Source organism: Mytilus edulis, chromosome 2 (assembly GCF_963676685.1).
Source record: "Mytilus edulis chromosome 2, xbMytEdul2.2, whole genome shotgun sequence".
Lineage (NCBI taxonomy): Eukaryota > Metazoa > Mollusca > Bivalvia > Mytilida > Mytilidae > Mytilus > Mytilus edulis.
Window position 1 is genome coordinate 54,622,316 of NC_092345.1, and position 18,074 is coordinate 54,640,389.

The 18,074-nt window shown below is 31.7% G+C and overlaps 1 protein-coding gene and 1 long non-coding RNA gene across 2 annotated transcripts; one reads left to right on the plus strand and one right to left on the minus strand.

The window, feature by feature from the left end:
- Positions 1–10,760: 10,760 nt before the first annotated feature.
- On the plus strand, positions 10,761–13,363 carry LOC139510607 (uncharacterized). The gene is made up of 3 exons (XR_011661933.1): positions 10,761–10,884; positions 12,640–12,742; positions 13,178–13,363. It is a non-coding gene; the product is annotated as an uncharacterized lncRNA (long non-coding RNA).
- Positions 13,364–14,828: 1,465 nt separating this feature from the next.
- Positions 14,829–16,373, minus strand: LOC139510919 (E3 ubiquitin-protein ligase TRIM71-like). Its single transcript, XM_071297470.1, has one exon. It carries the CDS (start codon positions 16,371–16,373, stop codon positions 14,829–14,831), a length of 1,545 nt encoding a protein of 514 aa, XP_071153571.1.
- Positions 16,374–18,074: the final 1,701 nt, after the last annotated feature.

Here is an 18,074-nt window from a genome sequence, read left to right on the forward strand (position 1 = left end):
AAGAATACAGAAGATTGTTTCGTCTATGGTGAATCAAAAGGACTATTGATATTATCATTGTTCGTAAACCGAAATAATTATGCTACATCACTGGTTGAATTTCCATTCCAGGCCGCTTTACAGGATAGGTATGGACATAGCAAAATTAAAACAGAAATTACTTTTGTCTGTTTTTAGTGTTTGACAATTCATGGTTATGATTAGATTTTGTTCAGTATGACTTCTATTCTAAATGCACAAGTCAAACAAATTCTCATCAAATATTATATGAATGTAATTATTAAAAAAGAAGATCTTATATATCTAGTATTTTGTAATCGTTGAAAGTTCCTTCGAACACTGGACAAGATTATGTTATTTATATCATTGAAACAAAAGGTGTGAAAGGTCTGATTTGCCAGTTCTTACTTTTCAAATACATGTATTTATAATTTTAGAATAGCGTGTTCCTCATACATTTGAGATTTTTTTCAGACCATGTTTATTCATCTTCTTGAATAGAATACTTTTGACATGCCTACGAAAGGTAAACATATAGTTTTCCAATCTTATTTTACTATAATTTCTGAGCTGGAACTGTAACTTGTTATGTGGTGTATATGGTTTTTATATTCATTTTATAATAAAGGTTCCGACTGAAGAGCCTCCTCAGATGTAATTACACGATGATTGAATCACAATGATCGTTTAAAACTAAAGCAAAGACTTAGTAGATGCTAGTGTTATATCAACTGCGTCGTCGTAATCGTGAATTCTTTTTTTTAAATATTACATATACAACCTGAAGTAAATTGTAGTATAAAGATGACAATTGACAATATCTTCTGCTCTTGCATGACTGTAAATTTTAGTCCCATAAAGATGAGCGTAGCAAGTATGGCTAAAAAGGCCAGTGTCTCAAGGACTTGGGTTGCCTCTAACATTGCTATAAGAAAGAAATATGCGTGTAGATGTTTCGCTTTAAATAAAGACTTGTACACAACTTATTATAAACGTTTCTAATTTTGCAATTTAAAGCTTTACGGACCCATTATAAGTTTTTATCAACGTGTGGTTGACGATGATCTCAGAAGATGATTGGACGAGTTACAGGTTCATAACTTTTATCAGCCAACTGAATGAACCTCGCCAAGGCTTAGATTTTAGAATTGACAATTTATCTATCTCGATTGGATAAATCAGATAATCCACTTGTACCAATGTATGAATCTTTATTCATCACTTTTACAAAATAAAACAAAATGTATTTACTTCCATTGGTATTACAAACCCGAAGCAATGTTGTTCTTCAACATGGGCAGTAAAAAGTTGGCTGTATTATATGATACTTGTAAAATGAGGCTACCAACAAGAGAATCGATGACATTAAGAAAAAGACATTAATGTACTATTTCTTTTAGAGATACAGTTGTTGGCAACTTTTGGTTTTAACAAACATGAATAAAACAAAAATACAAACCTGGTTTATATACATGTATACTGCCTACACATAACCCGCCAGCACAAGTTTTCCAAAGTCCAGCATTTTCATTTCCCATCTTTCTCCAGTACTGTGCACTATAACCTATTAATTGTACAATAAATCCAACGGTAGTTAAGATTAATGACACAAGAGAAAATATTGAAAATCTTTCAAATAAACCCATTGTAAGATGTTGATGGCATCCTCACAACACTATTTAAATAAACGACCTTGTTAAGTATGTAGTAATATTATCCTAGCTTATATCGATAAAGAAGAGCGAATGATACATCCTTATAAACATTTTACGACCGAGTTTTCCCAACCGTGATAATAATAATCGAAGCGTTGTCTTAAGTTTAGAAAAACATTGGTTTCGATCAAACAGATTGCACAGACTATCGGACTGTTTTGTCTTAAAAAAAGTGGTTTGATATTCCAACTTAAAACCAACTTTGCATGAGCAAAGTTCCCAAAATATAAGATTTAAGCGTTATATAAAACTTCATCCATTTGTATGTGTAAATGAAGTCCCCAATATATAAACAAAAACAAACACAATTTAAATATCATTTGTTAAAAGCGACCACGTAGAGACCGTAAATATTTCCTATTGTGTTATATTTAGTAGGTATGGTTACTTTTTGTACACGGTTAGTCACATCCCCTTGTATAATAGTTATCAAGTTAGGTACAAGGATTATAATTTAGTACGCCAGACGCGCGTTTTGTCTACATAAGACTCATCAGTGACGCTCATATCAAAATACTTATAAAGCCAAACAAGCACAAAATTGAAGGGCATTGATGATCCAAACAATATTAAAATTTGTTCTTATTTGTATTTCGTTTGCTGGTTATTGCAGTTATGAAACGGTATGTAACTGTAACTGTAAATGTGTCTTGTCATACCGGGAATTTGTAGCTAACTTACGTGGGGTTCGTGTTGCTTAGTCTTTAGTTTTCTCTGTTGCGTCTTGTGTACTATTATTTTTCTGTTTGTCTTTTTCTTTATTAGCCATGGCGTTATCAGTTTATTTTCTATCTATGAGTTTGACTCTCCCTCTGGTATCTTTCGTCCCTCTTATATGACTCTTTTATTTTGCGATAGCGTTAAACGTTTTACTTTTCTACACTTCACACAAGTATTCCTTATTCCAAACTTAAAGGCAAAATTCAAGAGTTTGTCCTGCTTTGTTAAATAAAAAGAATACCCAATGAAGAAGCAAGAATTTTTTAGTGAGGGACTAATCAAACCTGTGTAGTAAAAAAAAGTCAAAATGAGATAAACAAAATTTCTTGATTTTTTTATTGACTAAATATCAGTTATATTTTGAGAAGGAGTATTTCATTTTTACAAACAATCGGAATTCTCGTGGGAACCACCTGTTCTGTTCTTCTTGCCTATTTATACCTTTATGCAGTCGAACATCATAGAATAGCATCATTAAAAGAAAGAAGAGAAGCTATCATCCCCTCTAAGATTTCTTTTCGCTATGAAGATGACGATCTCTCACTAAATAATTCAAAACATACAACAGATGCAGTTAGGATGCCTCATATCTTGACTTACATCTTGAAATTGAAAATGAGAGTCCGTTGGAAAACAAACTTTACGACATAAGAGATGATTTCAGCTTTCAATTGTGAACTTTCTTTTCCATGTAGCAACAATCTAGCAGCACCTGCATACGGGGTACATATCTCCCAGTTGAAACGGTAAAACAATAATTAAGTAATATGGAAAATCGCAGCTGTCATTTGTGGTATTCTGATATTACGTTATGTTGCTTTATTATTACTCGATGATATTTTGTTGTTATATAATATCGTTTTCACATGTTTGATATAACTCAATAATGACTAGTCATGACTTAATGATATTTCGATATTACATAATATGGTTTCGTATTGACTTAATGTTGTGTTGTTATAACGTTATATGGTTTTATCATTACACGATGTGGTTTCTTCTTTTTTTAATGTTGTTGTGTCATTAGGCAATGTTATTGTATACATTGGTTTAATAAAATGGAATTGAAATTAGCTTGCTTTGAGTCTATTGGCAAGTATGTAGCATTTTTGGACAAAAACAAATTAACAACTCAAATACATATATACGTCTTCTAAACATCAAGGCAATACTAATTTCTTTACTGTGCAAAAAACGCAAAAATAAAAATGAAATATCAGTTTACAATGACAATAACTTTTTAAAGAATAAACTGACATTTTTTTTTCTATAATATGTTTTATAGATCACGTCCTAATGATAATTTTATACCTTTCTCTCTATCTATTATGGTGTTAGTGATAAAATTCAAATTTAAAAAAAATGAAAAACGTCATTTGAGGAACAACTCTGAGTTTTTGGTCTAATAGTTGGTATTTAGATCTCGACATTCTTCACTTATGTGTATTGTCAGATTTTCTCTATTTATAATATTTTTGAAGATAATGAAATAAAAAAAAAAAAACAGTTTACAAAATAACAAGCCGTTCCTGAATTTTATTACCGCTATGTTCTATTTTTTTTTCATGGCAGCACGTATGTTTGTTATGCTGAATAATTGGGCATTCTTGTTTTAAAACTAGATTCTCAGGGTGATTGGGGCAGGTTTGGTTTCATTTAGTGAAGAATATTCCTTAGACAATATGTTTGTTAAAGTTAACAACGACATAAGACGGGCACTAAATGATAGGAAAATCAAAGAACATAGAACCAATAGAAGTATATGGCTTTTTATTCAAGAAACTAAACTTAGGAGTAATACAGGCCTTGATAATATTTCAATATTTTGTTCAATACATTTTCTTTTTAAGTAGAACCCCGGAGGATTCTGGACAAAGCTGTGTTTCATCAGCAATAAGGACAGTCTTTAGCGAACACGGTCCATCGGGCACCACTTTACAATCTTTGGAATGGTTAGTGATGTATCCGCTAATACTGAAACAGAAAGTAAAATTATATACATGCGAAAGCAATTAGAGGGTTAACTATATAAAAGTCACTATTGTATAACTAGTGTATATTTGTTTAGGGCCATCTGAAAGACGCCTCCGGGTGCGGGAATTTCTCGCTACATTGAAGACCTGTTGGTGACCTTCTGCTGTTGTTTTTTCTATGGTCGGGTTGTTGTCTCTTTGACACATTCCCCATTTCCATTCTAAATTTTATAAGGAATGGTTGTGATATTGAATGTATTTGATGGGGCTAAAATTGAGATGGTAAAACTGGTTAAGAAATATCTAACGGATAAATACGAACGATAGACGGAGGGAAACAGAGGTATATATAGCTGTGGTATGACTGTTGGTGAGACAATTCTCCACAAGAGACCAATTTATTTACATGGATAATTTGTGTATCTGTTTTAAATATCAATACTTCAGTTATATTGCAATACAACTGTAAAAATCAATGTTATTTCAAATTGAACATTTATATATTTTTAAGACTGTTAAGTTTTGAATCTCTTTCGAAAATACTGCAAAATTATATACTGACGAATTAATAGGCAATATCAAATTCCAGAAAAAAAAGTACACCAGAAAACGTCCACGTCTAGTAAATCATAATATATTATGTATGGTAGTCGAAGTAAAAATAGTATGATGTTAATGAAGACGACTTACCAGCAGCAACTCAGGTATCCATTTGTACACTAACATTCAGTACTTTCTTTGGGAGATATAGATCTTTTTTCATGTTTTATTATTCGTCCATTGTAAAAACAATCTGGGGGAAAAACAAACGATGGGATGATCAAATTACAGACGCAGTTTATATCTAATCTAACAATGTATCAAATCTTTTATAAATGAAGTCAATGAGACGTTATTAGAATGTATAAAAATTCACCAAAGACATCGGGATTATTACATAGTACGCTAAACGCACGTTTCATCTCCATAAGATAACCATTTGGAAGACGTCGTTAAATAACGCAGTGCATTGAAAACCAAAACTGTTTGAAATTTGTGCCAAATCTTTGCCTGGGTGAAAAAATCTTAAAGTACCCATCATTTAATGTGAGACAGTAGTTTTAGCTCTGTTAAAAAAATGCGGTAGAGGATATATGATATATTTCTTTTTTAAAAGGCTCCCTCATAAAGGTATCAATTCATTCATTGAAACTAGTTTTAACTGGTGAAATTCATATCCCAGTCATTCAAATAATATGAGTTATAATGCAAATACAAGTTTGAATTGTTTAACAATTTTAAATCTCGGTCTATTTCAGAAATTAATTCTAACAAACTTTAGATTTTGTAACCCTGTATGCCAATATTCCCCTTGTTAAATTATAAAATTGTTTTGTGTAAACATTGCGTGAACGACAGAATTGCTTCCTATGTGACGTATACATTTTCTGACGTCAGACACGCGAAGCAATAAACGTGTTTGTAATATGATAGATGTTTTTGTGTCTTTTTGTAAAAAATATTTGTATTAAGATTGTAACACAATGATGACTGCTGTACCCATATTTTGACTATTTTATTATTTGTTATGTCTGTTTTGTTCACGAATCGTTGTAAACATAACGGAATTTTATAAGACTGTCGTAAAAGTGAGCGGTTTAGCGTTATAAAACCAGGGTCAATCCACAATTTTCTACATCTAAAAATGCCTTTACCAATATTACTGTCAGGAATATGACAGTTGTTGTCCATTCGTTTGATGTGTTTTGTCATTTGATTTTGCCATGTGATTAGGGACTTTCCGATTGAATTTTCCTCAGAGTTCAGTATTTTTGTCATTTTACTTTTTTTTAACATTACCTGTTGGTTGCTGAAGAAAACAGTACCCATCAACAGTAGAACACATCTTTACGATCAGGAAAAACACACAGAGTTGGATGTTCACCATGTTGACAAATTTTTGAATGGGTAAGCCAGATGTATGTAAGTTTTTTTTATATAATCAGGAAACCAATTGCTTTAACAAAAATAATAATACGACGTTTTTCATACTAAGGGTTAGTCATCATCAAATGTAATTTAGATATGTGTCCTTACTGATGCTGCTGTATGTTTTCGTAAAGAATGTTCACGCAATGTATTCATGAAAGTCTCTGATATTGCTGTAGTTTTAAAAGTGCATTTATTTGAAATTGTTTGTAGCGAAAGGAGGTTCACGAAGGGTTAATATTGGCCCTACATTTTTTATGTTTTTTAAATCAGGTCAAAAAATTACAAGTTTCACATAGAAATACATCTGATAATACTATAAAGACAAAATAAATTTTTTGGCATCTTTCTTAAAAATAAATGAAGGTATGACCCATTAAATAAACATTATTTGTATTGTAGGTCAATTAAGGGTAACTATTTCCCATACTTTTAATTGCTTTTGACATAATTAACCTTGGCCGCCATCTACGTACCAAATTTATCCAAAAAATTGATGAATTCTATATCAGAAATTGAATCTTTTGGTCACAAAACATTTTGGATCGTAGGTGGCGGCCAAAGTTTTCCTAAAGCTTTAAGGTCTGAAAATTTCATTAGTAATTATCATATTTTGACAAAACATCCAAAATTGACCTACTTTGGAGAATATTATGCACTTTTATGAAAAGAACTGGTTAAATAAAGGCAACAGTAGTATACCGCTGTTCGAAATTCATAAATCGTTTGAGGGTAAAAAATCCGGGGTTACAAACTAAAACTGAGGGAAACACATCAAATAAAAGAGAAGAACCACGACACAACATAAACACACCACTAAAATGTAACACACACAGAAAGGTTCCTGGTTCGATTCTCGTTTGGGATGAAAATTTCAGGAACTCAATTTTCGGCTCTCCCTTGACACCATCTGCGAGTATGGTCTTGAGGAAACGATGATAGTCCGTCGGAAGGGGACGATAAATGACTGACCCGTGTTAAGAGAGAGCCATATCTCTTGCACGTTAAAGACATCCTTGTAGATTTCGAAAAAGAGTAGGCTAATGCCGCTACAAGGTAGCACTCGCACCTGCAAAGTGGAAAGGGATTAATATAAGTTGCAAAACTTGTTTCCCAATCCACTATAAATAAATATGTTTAAACTAACGTTCCATAAGTGAACCTTGTCCATTGAACATGTGTGGTTTAAAAGTGTGTTTTTGTACCTTTGTTTACCTGCATTACTTATCCCGTCCCGTATAGAACAGTGAAATACAGATGTGTTTTAACTCAAAGTTAACTAAATATTGGTCAATATCACATTGTACCATTTGTTTCCCAGCTATGTTTTGTTTAGGCTGGTGTCGTGTACTCGACATCATCTCTAATTATAGAATGTTACAAAAAAGAAAAGAATGTTTGAAGTTGATATATATTTACGTGTGTTAGTAAGCAGCTATCATTTTCAAATGATATTTGATGCTTGCAATACTATGATAGACCCATCTCCTAAAATATTGAGAGCATTACAAATTCACTCCACATCATCATATCAAGGGAGCAATTAATCTGTCAAAAATACCTATCATAACTGAACTACTAGTATTATGAATACATAATATGACATATTGGTAGGTTTTATTGTACTTTACATAGTAATTAAGAGATGCTTATTTACATTGTACTGTAAATTGCAGTAATCATTTTATTATTTTGAGTGGATAATTGATAATAATTATCCGAGTTCATTTTTTTGTCGAATTCACGTTACTAGCATCAAATCGTGATGAAATGCAGTAGTCTGACATTTGCTTTATAACACATGATTAAAAGTAAATTCGGGAAAAAAATGATAAAGCAATTAACGAGACAGAAAACAACATAACATATATAGGTCGAAATGCAGTCTCGAACAACAGAAGGATTCACTACAATATGGCTTTTCAATAGTCCCGAGTCTAAAAAAAATAGCTGAGCATGAATGAAACAAACAGTATTCAAGACAAAAAAAACAACAGTAAATGTGTTATATGACATGAGACTACCACTGACGAGATATATGTGATAGGAACATGAATTTGTGTGGATAACTTAGTTGATTGTGTTCTTAATGAAACGTGTGTCTGACCAAGAGAATCGTAAGCCACGCTTGGTATTTTTGAAGAGTCTTCACAACCATTGTGTATTGACACTTATGGTGGACGTTCCATACTGAGGGTATAGACAGCCCAGTAGTCAGTACTTTACTTCTGAATTGACATTAGATATTATCGATCGGTCAATTGTATATATTTATTGTTAACAAAATCATGAATTACTAATGATTTTCTATCCTTTGTCTGTATTTGGCAAAACAATTAATGTTTTGGTTTGTCAATGGTCTAAAACTTTGAAGTTGATTTGACCTTTACACTTTTCTGATTCGAGTGTCAATGACGAGTCCTGTTAAAATGTGACGTGCGTCTGGTACAAAATTGTAAGCTTGGTTTCTGTGAAGTGTTCTGTTATTCGATTTTGATTCTCCCAATTATAATCCTTATCGATGAACTAATAAGGGTTACATTAAAACATTTAATAATCTTTTCAGGAAATAACAAGCCTCTTGCATAATGGTATGATTATCAAATGCAAACAAATTTACACTATTTTTCAATATCAACACATTCATCACAGTGTATGAATAAGCGCAGATACAAAACTTTATTTTGAACATGATCAGCCTGTTATATACTCTAATAATTTAATTTTGGATGTAACGCGTCTTCTGATTGGATGACATTATTTTGTTATGAGCCCATAGACATAATTTAGTCATGTGACCGTGACGTCATCAACATTTTTTCATGGTTTTCTACGGTTTAAAATGAAATTTAGAATTAAATTATAAGAAATGACATAAAAAATGTGGTGCACACTGCTAAATAACCCGCTACGCGCGTTACTCAGTATGCACCAAATTTTTTATGTTATTTCTTCATAGAGAAAAAATATTACAGTCATTCCTTAAATATCGATTACTGTACTATACAGGAGATTTTTCAACAACTGAATATAAAGTATGGCTTGATTTCTATGCAATGCTGCGAACAACCTATACGGAACTCTAATCCCGAAACAATTATACGTTGTTAGACAGATTGCTGATTTTATATTTTATTCAATAATTTAGTAAGAGGAACCAAACTTCGTAAGAATTCCATCCGTGTCAACGGTAAAGTCTGTATAGATTGCCTATTATAGGTAAATTGAATGTCCCACTGGTATCGTTTGTCCCTCTTTCACTACATATTAGGAAAAATGCATATTACAAATGATTGATCAAAAGATCTGGAAAACAACATAAGAGATAAACACCTTTATTTTCAGTTTTAGTTAACCATTTACCATATCTCTTACTTATATTTAAAAAATAAAAATTGTATTTAAATGCAATATCTTTATAAAAAAAAAAAAAAAAAAAAAAAAAAAAGTTTTCATAGAAGTTGGCCTTTCTCATCGCTTGTGCAAAAACAAACAAATGCATGTAAAAAATTTAACCAGGTGTATCAGTGTAAAAATGGACAAGTTTCATATTTATTGTACATTTAAGAATTTAATATTATTTGTCGCGTTAACTTTAGTAGATATAGTTTGATAAGGAGATGATATATGTCTGTCAATTAGACAACCATCTACAAGACGTAAACAATTATGGAGGACTTTTCGGGTTTTAAATATGAGCAAACCCCGTAACTTAGTAAACTACACCAATGTCTCGCAATGTTGTCTCATTTGCAATCATACCAAATCTTCTTATTTTATATATACATAAAGGCCCCGGTTTGACAAAATGTGAATCATTTCAAAAAGAAAAACCAATAGCCTCATGTATACTGTAACCAATAGTTGGCATTATATAATGCACAATGCAAATGAAAACAGATAAAAAACAGAAAAACTAACAACACAGTTTATTAAACAAATAATATACTGAATATGTTTTTCTGACTCGAAGATTATCAATTACATAGTGTGCTAGTAACCTAATACGGTATATATGGGGTCAATAAATTCCATATGGGGTGAGAGCGAAGCTGGAATCCCCATATGGTATTTACTGACCCCATATATACCGCATTATGTCACTAACATGTGAAAGCATGTTTCACAGTTCAATTCAGAATTACAAAACTACATTTCAGTAAGCTAAATAAGATATAAATTATGTAACAACTTTTGCTATAAACAGCTTATTTAATAATCAAAAAACGATCTACGAACATAATTCCAGGAAGTATGCACATGGATTTCTTTACAAACATTAATACAAATACTGCTCAATTTGATGCTGACTATTTTATAATTGTCGACTAAGGACTTCTTAAGCCATTGCTTTTCCGGTTTATAAATATAAATACTTAGCTGCATATAAATAGTTAGGTTATTCAAACTTTTCAGCAGCATGATGCACAGTTTGCTATTAGTGTTTTGTCTTATCGTAGGTCTGTCATCAACTGTAGATGGATTCTGTTTTCAGCAGGGACCAACAGGTAAATTTGGATAATTTATATATGAAGTCGTATTGATAGTGACCATCACGATCATAACACAATCTGTTTATTTATATTTTAGTATCCATTTTTCGTTTTACTTTTAAAATAGTTTAAACTAGTAGTTGTAATATTACTCACTATCAAATCAATACTTGGGACATGAATTTTATAAGTTAACAAATTTTTCTTTCAATAAATTACGACCTCTCTGTGCGAGCGCATCGGCCTTTCAAAAAAAAAAACCATATCAAATGTCACACTTTTATTGGAATTTTGCATTTAATGTCTTACATCACACTATGGAGCAACTAGTGGATCTGCTTACCATTCCAGAACAGCTGATACTAGGCCCAGAGTTTTCGTGGTGTTAGTGTTATTCAGTGTTTTTGTTTCGACGATCAGTTTTAATGCATAATTTGTGTATAACTGGTATATTATTATTTCTTGGATTTCATTATCACAAATCGAATAAGACTTTTCTAAATTCTTCAATAGATACAAATATTTGGTAAGGATGTTCGGCTTCAGCTGATGAATTCAAGTTAAAAACATGACTTTTATGGTAATGTTATTAATTTGAATAGTATGAATTTGAAGTCCTTTATTCTTTGAACAAATTTATTCTTAAAAGTTATCAATTAAACACCTACTTTTCCTTAAAATATTGTTTTTCTTGGTATAAACATTGAATATAACTAAATGTATATTGCTATTCATGTACAGTATGAATGCATATGATCTTACCTACCGCCGATATGTTTGTTTATATATTTGCATTAAATACGGTCATGCGTAGAGTGTTTTTTTTTTTTGTGTCAGATGGATGATCATTGATTGTTACTTTAGTCCGAGCGATCAAGAATTATCTAATAGTAGTAATAAGCATGATCTTTCTTTCAGTAACTGCAAATATTCTTAAATCTAAAATTCAACAATTCATAGTTTGGATGTTGAGATTGAAAACAGTGAAAGGTATTGATTAAATGAGACAAACGACTTACAAAATATTTAATATTTTTTTTCATAATACAAAATTGAGGAATATGGTTTATACATGGTCAATTGGTCGATTTCTTTGCACTAGCTTTATGATAGCGCTATTTAATTGTGATGACATGCATTGTAAACATGTGGTTCATATATAGAATAACCATACATTGTCTCGAAATAATCATTTAATCAGTACAAGGCTCAGAACATGTAGTAATCGAGGATTTGTCGAGCATTTCTACCCTATTTTGAGCTGAGAACAAATAAAATTTATATTTTTGTTTTATTGACGTCTTAAATAAAAGTCTACGGAAAAGCATTTTTCAACGTCATTAACAAGGCGATATACGGTCAAAGACTGTATATATCACAAATGAATATACAGTCAATGCAATTTGCCTGCAAATCACAAATGAATATACGGTCAATGCGATTTTACAACGCAAAAACACCATTGCAGTATATATACTATTAAATATCGAATACGTTTTTACACCCAAGGATAAGATTTGGCACAACTTTCTGGATTTTTGTTTTTGTTTTCGAGGAACTTCAACAAGTTAATTGTTATGAAAACGAAACACGAATCTGACGTATAATGTTATAAATCTGGTATCTTAGGTGAGATTTTATATTTCCCAATTAAGTCTAAGCAAATACTAAAAAGCAGAACTGAGATCTTATCAATTGTCAGATAGATAAATAATTAACTTAAAATTATTGCTACAGTAATTTTACCACTTAATCCTCCGTTGTCTTTAGATTGTGTCTACAAAGGGAGAATAATAACAAATGGAACAGATTACGAATCTACCGTAGACTGTATTAAATGTAGCTGTTCAAAGGGATTCCTGGGTTGCTGCTCGTAAGTTGTTTTTCTATTGGTCATATTGGTTTTATTGCACCTATCATATATCATAATTTACTAGTACTAAATATTCACTTTTTCTGTTCCAATTCGGTTCTATTAATTGGTTCGCGAGTTTTCAATTCTGCGGTATTTTTCAACAAAATCAAAACTTAAATAAAATATTTATGATAAATATATGAATATGTGGTATGATTGACAATGTCTACCATAGTTCAAATAAAGTGGCAGTAAGCAATTATAGGCAACAATATTCATTTACGAATGAAATCAAATCTTTATCCTTTTACTTTGTCCCTAATCGTCTTAAACTTCGTACTTTATTTGGCTCTTTTACTCGAGTGTCTCTAATGAATCTTTTGTAAACAAAACGAGTGTCTGGTATTTATGATACGCTTATTCATGTGCATAAAAATTTCATTTCTGTTTCAGTATCGGCATACGTATCACTAGCAAACCGGATGATTGTAAAGTGGTACCTGATGGACCTTGTTCTCAAAAGGCTGTCCTTATTGCTGATGAAACAAAACCTTGTCCAGGAGGAATAGGTGCGGTTGGGCGTTAAATTCTAATTGACGGCATTAAATTCTTAACATCATTAAAGTGAACTAAATAATGTACTTAAATAATTGTTTATGACAATATGATAAATGGTACACACTAGCCTGTAACAATCCTTATACATGTTATACATCCACACTGTTGTTCTCCTTACAATATTGAATGCATATGGTTCTCTTTTTTAAGTTTTAGCTCACATAGCCAGTACGAGCTTTTCCTGTCACTTGGGGTCCGTCGTCAATCGTCGTCCTTTAACTTTTAGAAAATAATTTTCTCCTGAATTTACTGGGCGAAATAGAACCAGACTTTGCAACAATCTTCCTTAAAGTATCTAGTTTACGAAATTAGTCCATACGAAATTAGTCCAACTATCCCGCTTACCAACAATAATGGTTGCCAAGGCTGTAAAAAGAACATTTGGGTAAAGTTCAAGCATTTTAAAATATCTTGTAACCCGTTATAAATATAAAAAATCTGGTAGGGCAAATGTGTTCCGAATAACAAGATCTGTAACTGGCATACTACTAAAGAGTTGTTGACCTTGAATTACTTTTTTGTCACATATTTTATTTCGATTTATGCTAGTATCTTTAAAATTTAATGCATAGAACAATTCCGAACCGAAATGATCATCAAATTATAATCTCTAAATAAATTAAATAGCTGAAATCTCCCGTTGACTAATAAAAGGATGCCCTCCTGATGGATGACATAAAAATTTTTGGCAGTTTTATTTTAGGAATTTTTTGAAATATTCTCATTTTTTTTGTATATTTTTTTTTTAAATTATAGTTGAGTGATACAGTCTCCTACTTTTTTTCGTGTGGTTTCATACCATTTTTTCAATTTTTTTGAGTGCCTAGTCTCATATTTATTCTTATTTCAATAGTGTCCATATTGACAACGGACGGATGTAGGTATGAATTCTAATCCAAATCTATTATAAGTCCATATCAAATGAGGTTCTAGTTTCATTCCTTTTAATTTTGTTGAATAGTTGTGCTTCATTTTACTCCCATCTTCTTTCATTTAAACAATGAGGAGCAGTAAGAGGTTGAGAATGTTTAGATATACAAAATCAGCTAATAGCTCTGAAAAAGGTCATTCGCGCTAATTTAAATATGACTTGATATGTTTTTTCAAAATACGACGAAAAGGGCATCAATGATGTTACTTGAAGTGCACAGGATTCTAACATTTAGAAAATTAATACGAAGAGAGAAAAATGTTTAGACAGTGTCACGCATGGGTAGATTAAAAAGTTGAGGAACAACTCACGTGTTATTTAAGTTGTTGCTCCAAATTGGCTTTACATAAACATTTGGTAAACACAAATAAAAGGTTAAATGATCAAACCAGCTAAATGCATCATAAGTCGTTCTGAAACGCGACTTGGAAAAATAAAATTAAAACACAAAACATATAAGTACTGGTTGTCATTTTATAATATAATTTCATGTCAATACAAATTTGACTAAGCTTTCCAATGTCATCTTCAAATTTTGGAATCTGGCCATTCGATTTAAATTGTCTTATGGGTTATGTATATCAAGATTTTTCCACCTTTTCCTCCGATCCAAAGTTTTCCTTTCTTGTCAAAGGCAATAGCAATAGGATTAAGTAATCCTTCCATATTTGTTGGAATTTCCTGAATAAATTGGCCGTCACAACCTAAAACGTTTATTTCATGATTGAAAAAATCCGAAACAAAAACTCGTAAATCGGAATCGCAACAAACATCAAACGGCAAAAACTTAGATCTCTTTGGATTACCTTCATATGTAAAACGCAATTTTCCTACAAAATCAAATGCGAGTACCCTTCCCGATGTTTCTGTAGATAAATCGACAACTATTATATCTCCATTACTATTCTCTGTCACTCGTCTTGGATGATTTAGGATGTGTTTCTTATTGAAAAATGAGGCCGTAAATTGAATTGTAAGTTTAACTGTATAATCTTTACCTAGACGATGAACCAGACGCTTACTATCAACAGATTTAGGATCGGCCCTATACATCTGTGAAACCAGTAGGTCCCCATTACTACAAGCGTGAATGCCATGTGGTTGTAATGGTGAAGTGTTGAGAACTTCTTTAAGTATCCCATTATTTGCAACTCTTACTATACGCTTATTTTTTGTGTCTGTTCCTAATATAACATTTTTATCGTTAATAGTTAAATCGGACAACTCTGCTCCGAAATCAAATCTTTTGTGTTCCGTTCCTTTGCTATCTATCACTCCACCAATCGTTGACTCTGCTGGATTGATCCATGCCAGTTCATTGTCTTGCAAACAAAACGAAGCAACATTCAAACAACTGTACCTTACTGAGGATACCAGCTTAACTTGTATACCGACTAGTTCACCAGCTAAGGATGTCATGTCGGCAAAATTGCCATCACAGGTCACTAGACCAATCATATTTTTTATTACTTCTCTATCGGATCTCCCCGATTTAAATTTAGGTGTAGATGAAGGTCGTATAGCTCTTGGTTTAAAATCTCTTATCTGACTTTTCAGTTTACTATCGAAAAGAACAAGTTCGATATTATTAGTACTTTTGACGACATCGGAGGCTTCATGTAGACTTAAGCTGTACAGGTCTATAAATCTACGAACAACACTGTCTTCAATCTGGTAGTATTTTTCTTGAGAAATAGAGGACTGCTTACACTGATCAATAAGCGAATCGCGCTCTTCCATGATAATTGCCATCAGCTCGTTTGCTCTTTTATGTATCTTATCTATTACTTCGTCTGTTTTTGATACTTGCGATTTGCAATGATTAATCTTATCCAATGTTGTCACTAAAGTTGGCAACTTTTTATTTTCAATTTGAGCGCATAATTTAGGAATATTTTGTCTCGCCTCGACGGCTTTATTTTCTATTTTGAAACATTTGTGGTCTCTGTGTGATTCTCTAGAACAATCAAAACAAACTGCCTTCTGACAGGTATCACAAAATGCTATCACTATTTCTCTTGGATGCTCACTGCAGTTTAACTCAATTTCCTCCTTATTTAAAATATGTTTTTCTTCTATTTTCTCAAAAATATTTTCCATTTTAAAATTCACGGTAAACAGAAAACCTTTAACACGTTCAGAGATTAATGACAAGTCAACCGTAGTTTTTTGTAAATATCAAAGCATTCATTCGAGTGATTTTCTTGAATAGGGTTAAAGTGTGGAAATCGTTTATCAGTCGGAAACCCGGTTGAAATAGAACAAAAGAATCGAAGCTCTTTGTTAGAGAAGGCGGTAAATGTGTACTGTAATGTTTACTATAGTGACAAAAATTTTAAAAGTTAATAGAAACAAATAAAATATGACATTTTCCTTCTCAATTACGAAGTGTTTTATTTTAAAAACACCATTTGCATAAGTTTTCAATTTATCTAGTACATAGTTAAGCAGAACAATTAGATATCAAGTCGACGGCATGGGTATCTTTCAAGTTGGATGAAAAAAATGCATAACCTCCATTTAAAAAAAAAAAATTTACCACGGACGGAAACCATATCAATCTATCAGTTCAGTAATTTTCGTGTCTGCCCTTCCATTATGTGACTCAAGAAAAAATTCCAAAAAATGAGTTACAATAGTATCGAAAGGAGAAAATCGAGTGCAACTTTATATGTTAGGGCGTGTTTGAGTTGAATATTTTGTCTTGATATCGTACAGAGCAAGAATATTTCATACATCGTCTCGCTTCAGATTCTATTATTGTTATATATCAAAGCTACAGGTTGACTTTATAACATAAAAAAAAATCATAGTACTAAAAGATGCAATATATGGGTCAAGTGAAATACCTATCTAATGAATCACAAAAACAGAATAGGTGGGTTGGAACAGCTATTTTTTACTGAAAGTACTTGACGACAGTCTTTCAAGTTGGATGATGAAAATGTATATCTTCGAAAAATTCTAATTTTTTGTGTGTGATAACTAGGGTTTATAGTCTTCAACCACTTAAAAAATCTAGTCTGCCCTTCCACTAAATATTTAATTAGAATATTTTTAAATGTTTATGAATTTTCGAAAATTCCACCTGACAACCGATCAGACAATAGTTTTAAGTTGAATCAATGCAGACAAGATATATAACTGATGCTTATAAGCTAGTTGATACATTTGTCTTTTTAAATACAACTGAAATATAAGGATCGTAATGGTGCAATGTGGATAAATTTATGCGTTTCAAAGAGCAAAATTGGTAGCGCGTCATCCCTAAAATGGCTTCTATTTCTACGATTTTGAAAATAAACTGGCGTAATGGGGAGATAATTTTGACGAAGTAGAATCCTGACTGTTATTCTAACCCTTTAATTACTTTGTAACGTTAAAACCATATGTAATATTAATTACTCTTGCTGTCACATTATTCCTTTTTGATTTACTAAGCAGGAGTTTGTTAATCTGTGTTTGTCTGTTGCTAAATGAGAAATTGGTCAGTTGGACCGTGTGAAAGTATTTTTGTAGAGAAGTAAATATCGAAGGACAGACTTCGACGTTTATTCTTATTTTGTCAATCGACAATCTACCAAAATCTGTTTTTGTATTTGTTTATTCAATAGCTCTTTTTTATCGATAAAAAAAATTATATGTACGTTAGAGAACTATATTGATAATTGTTATTGAAGTGAAAACAAGAGTGCACACGCTGAAATGTCTCGCCTTCTATACTAATCATTGATATTATGTTGATAGTCCTAAGTATAAAGCTAAGCTTTATAACAACTGTACCATAAACTTAACATTAAC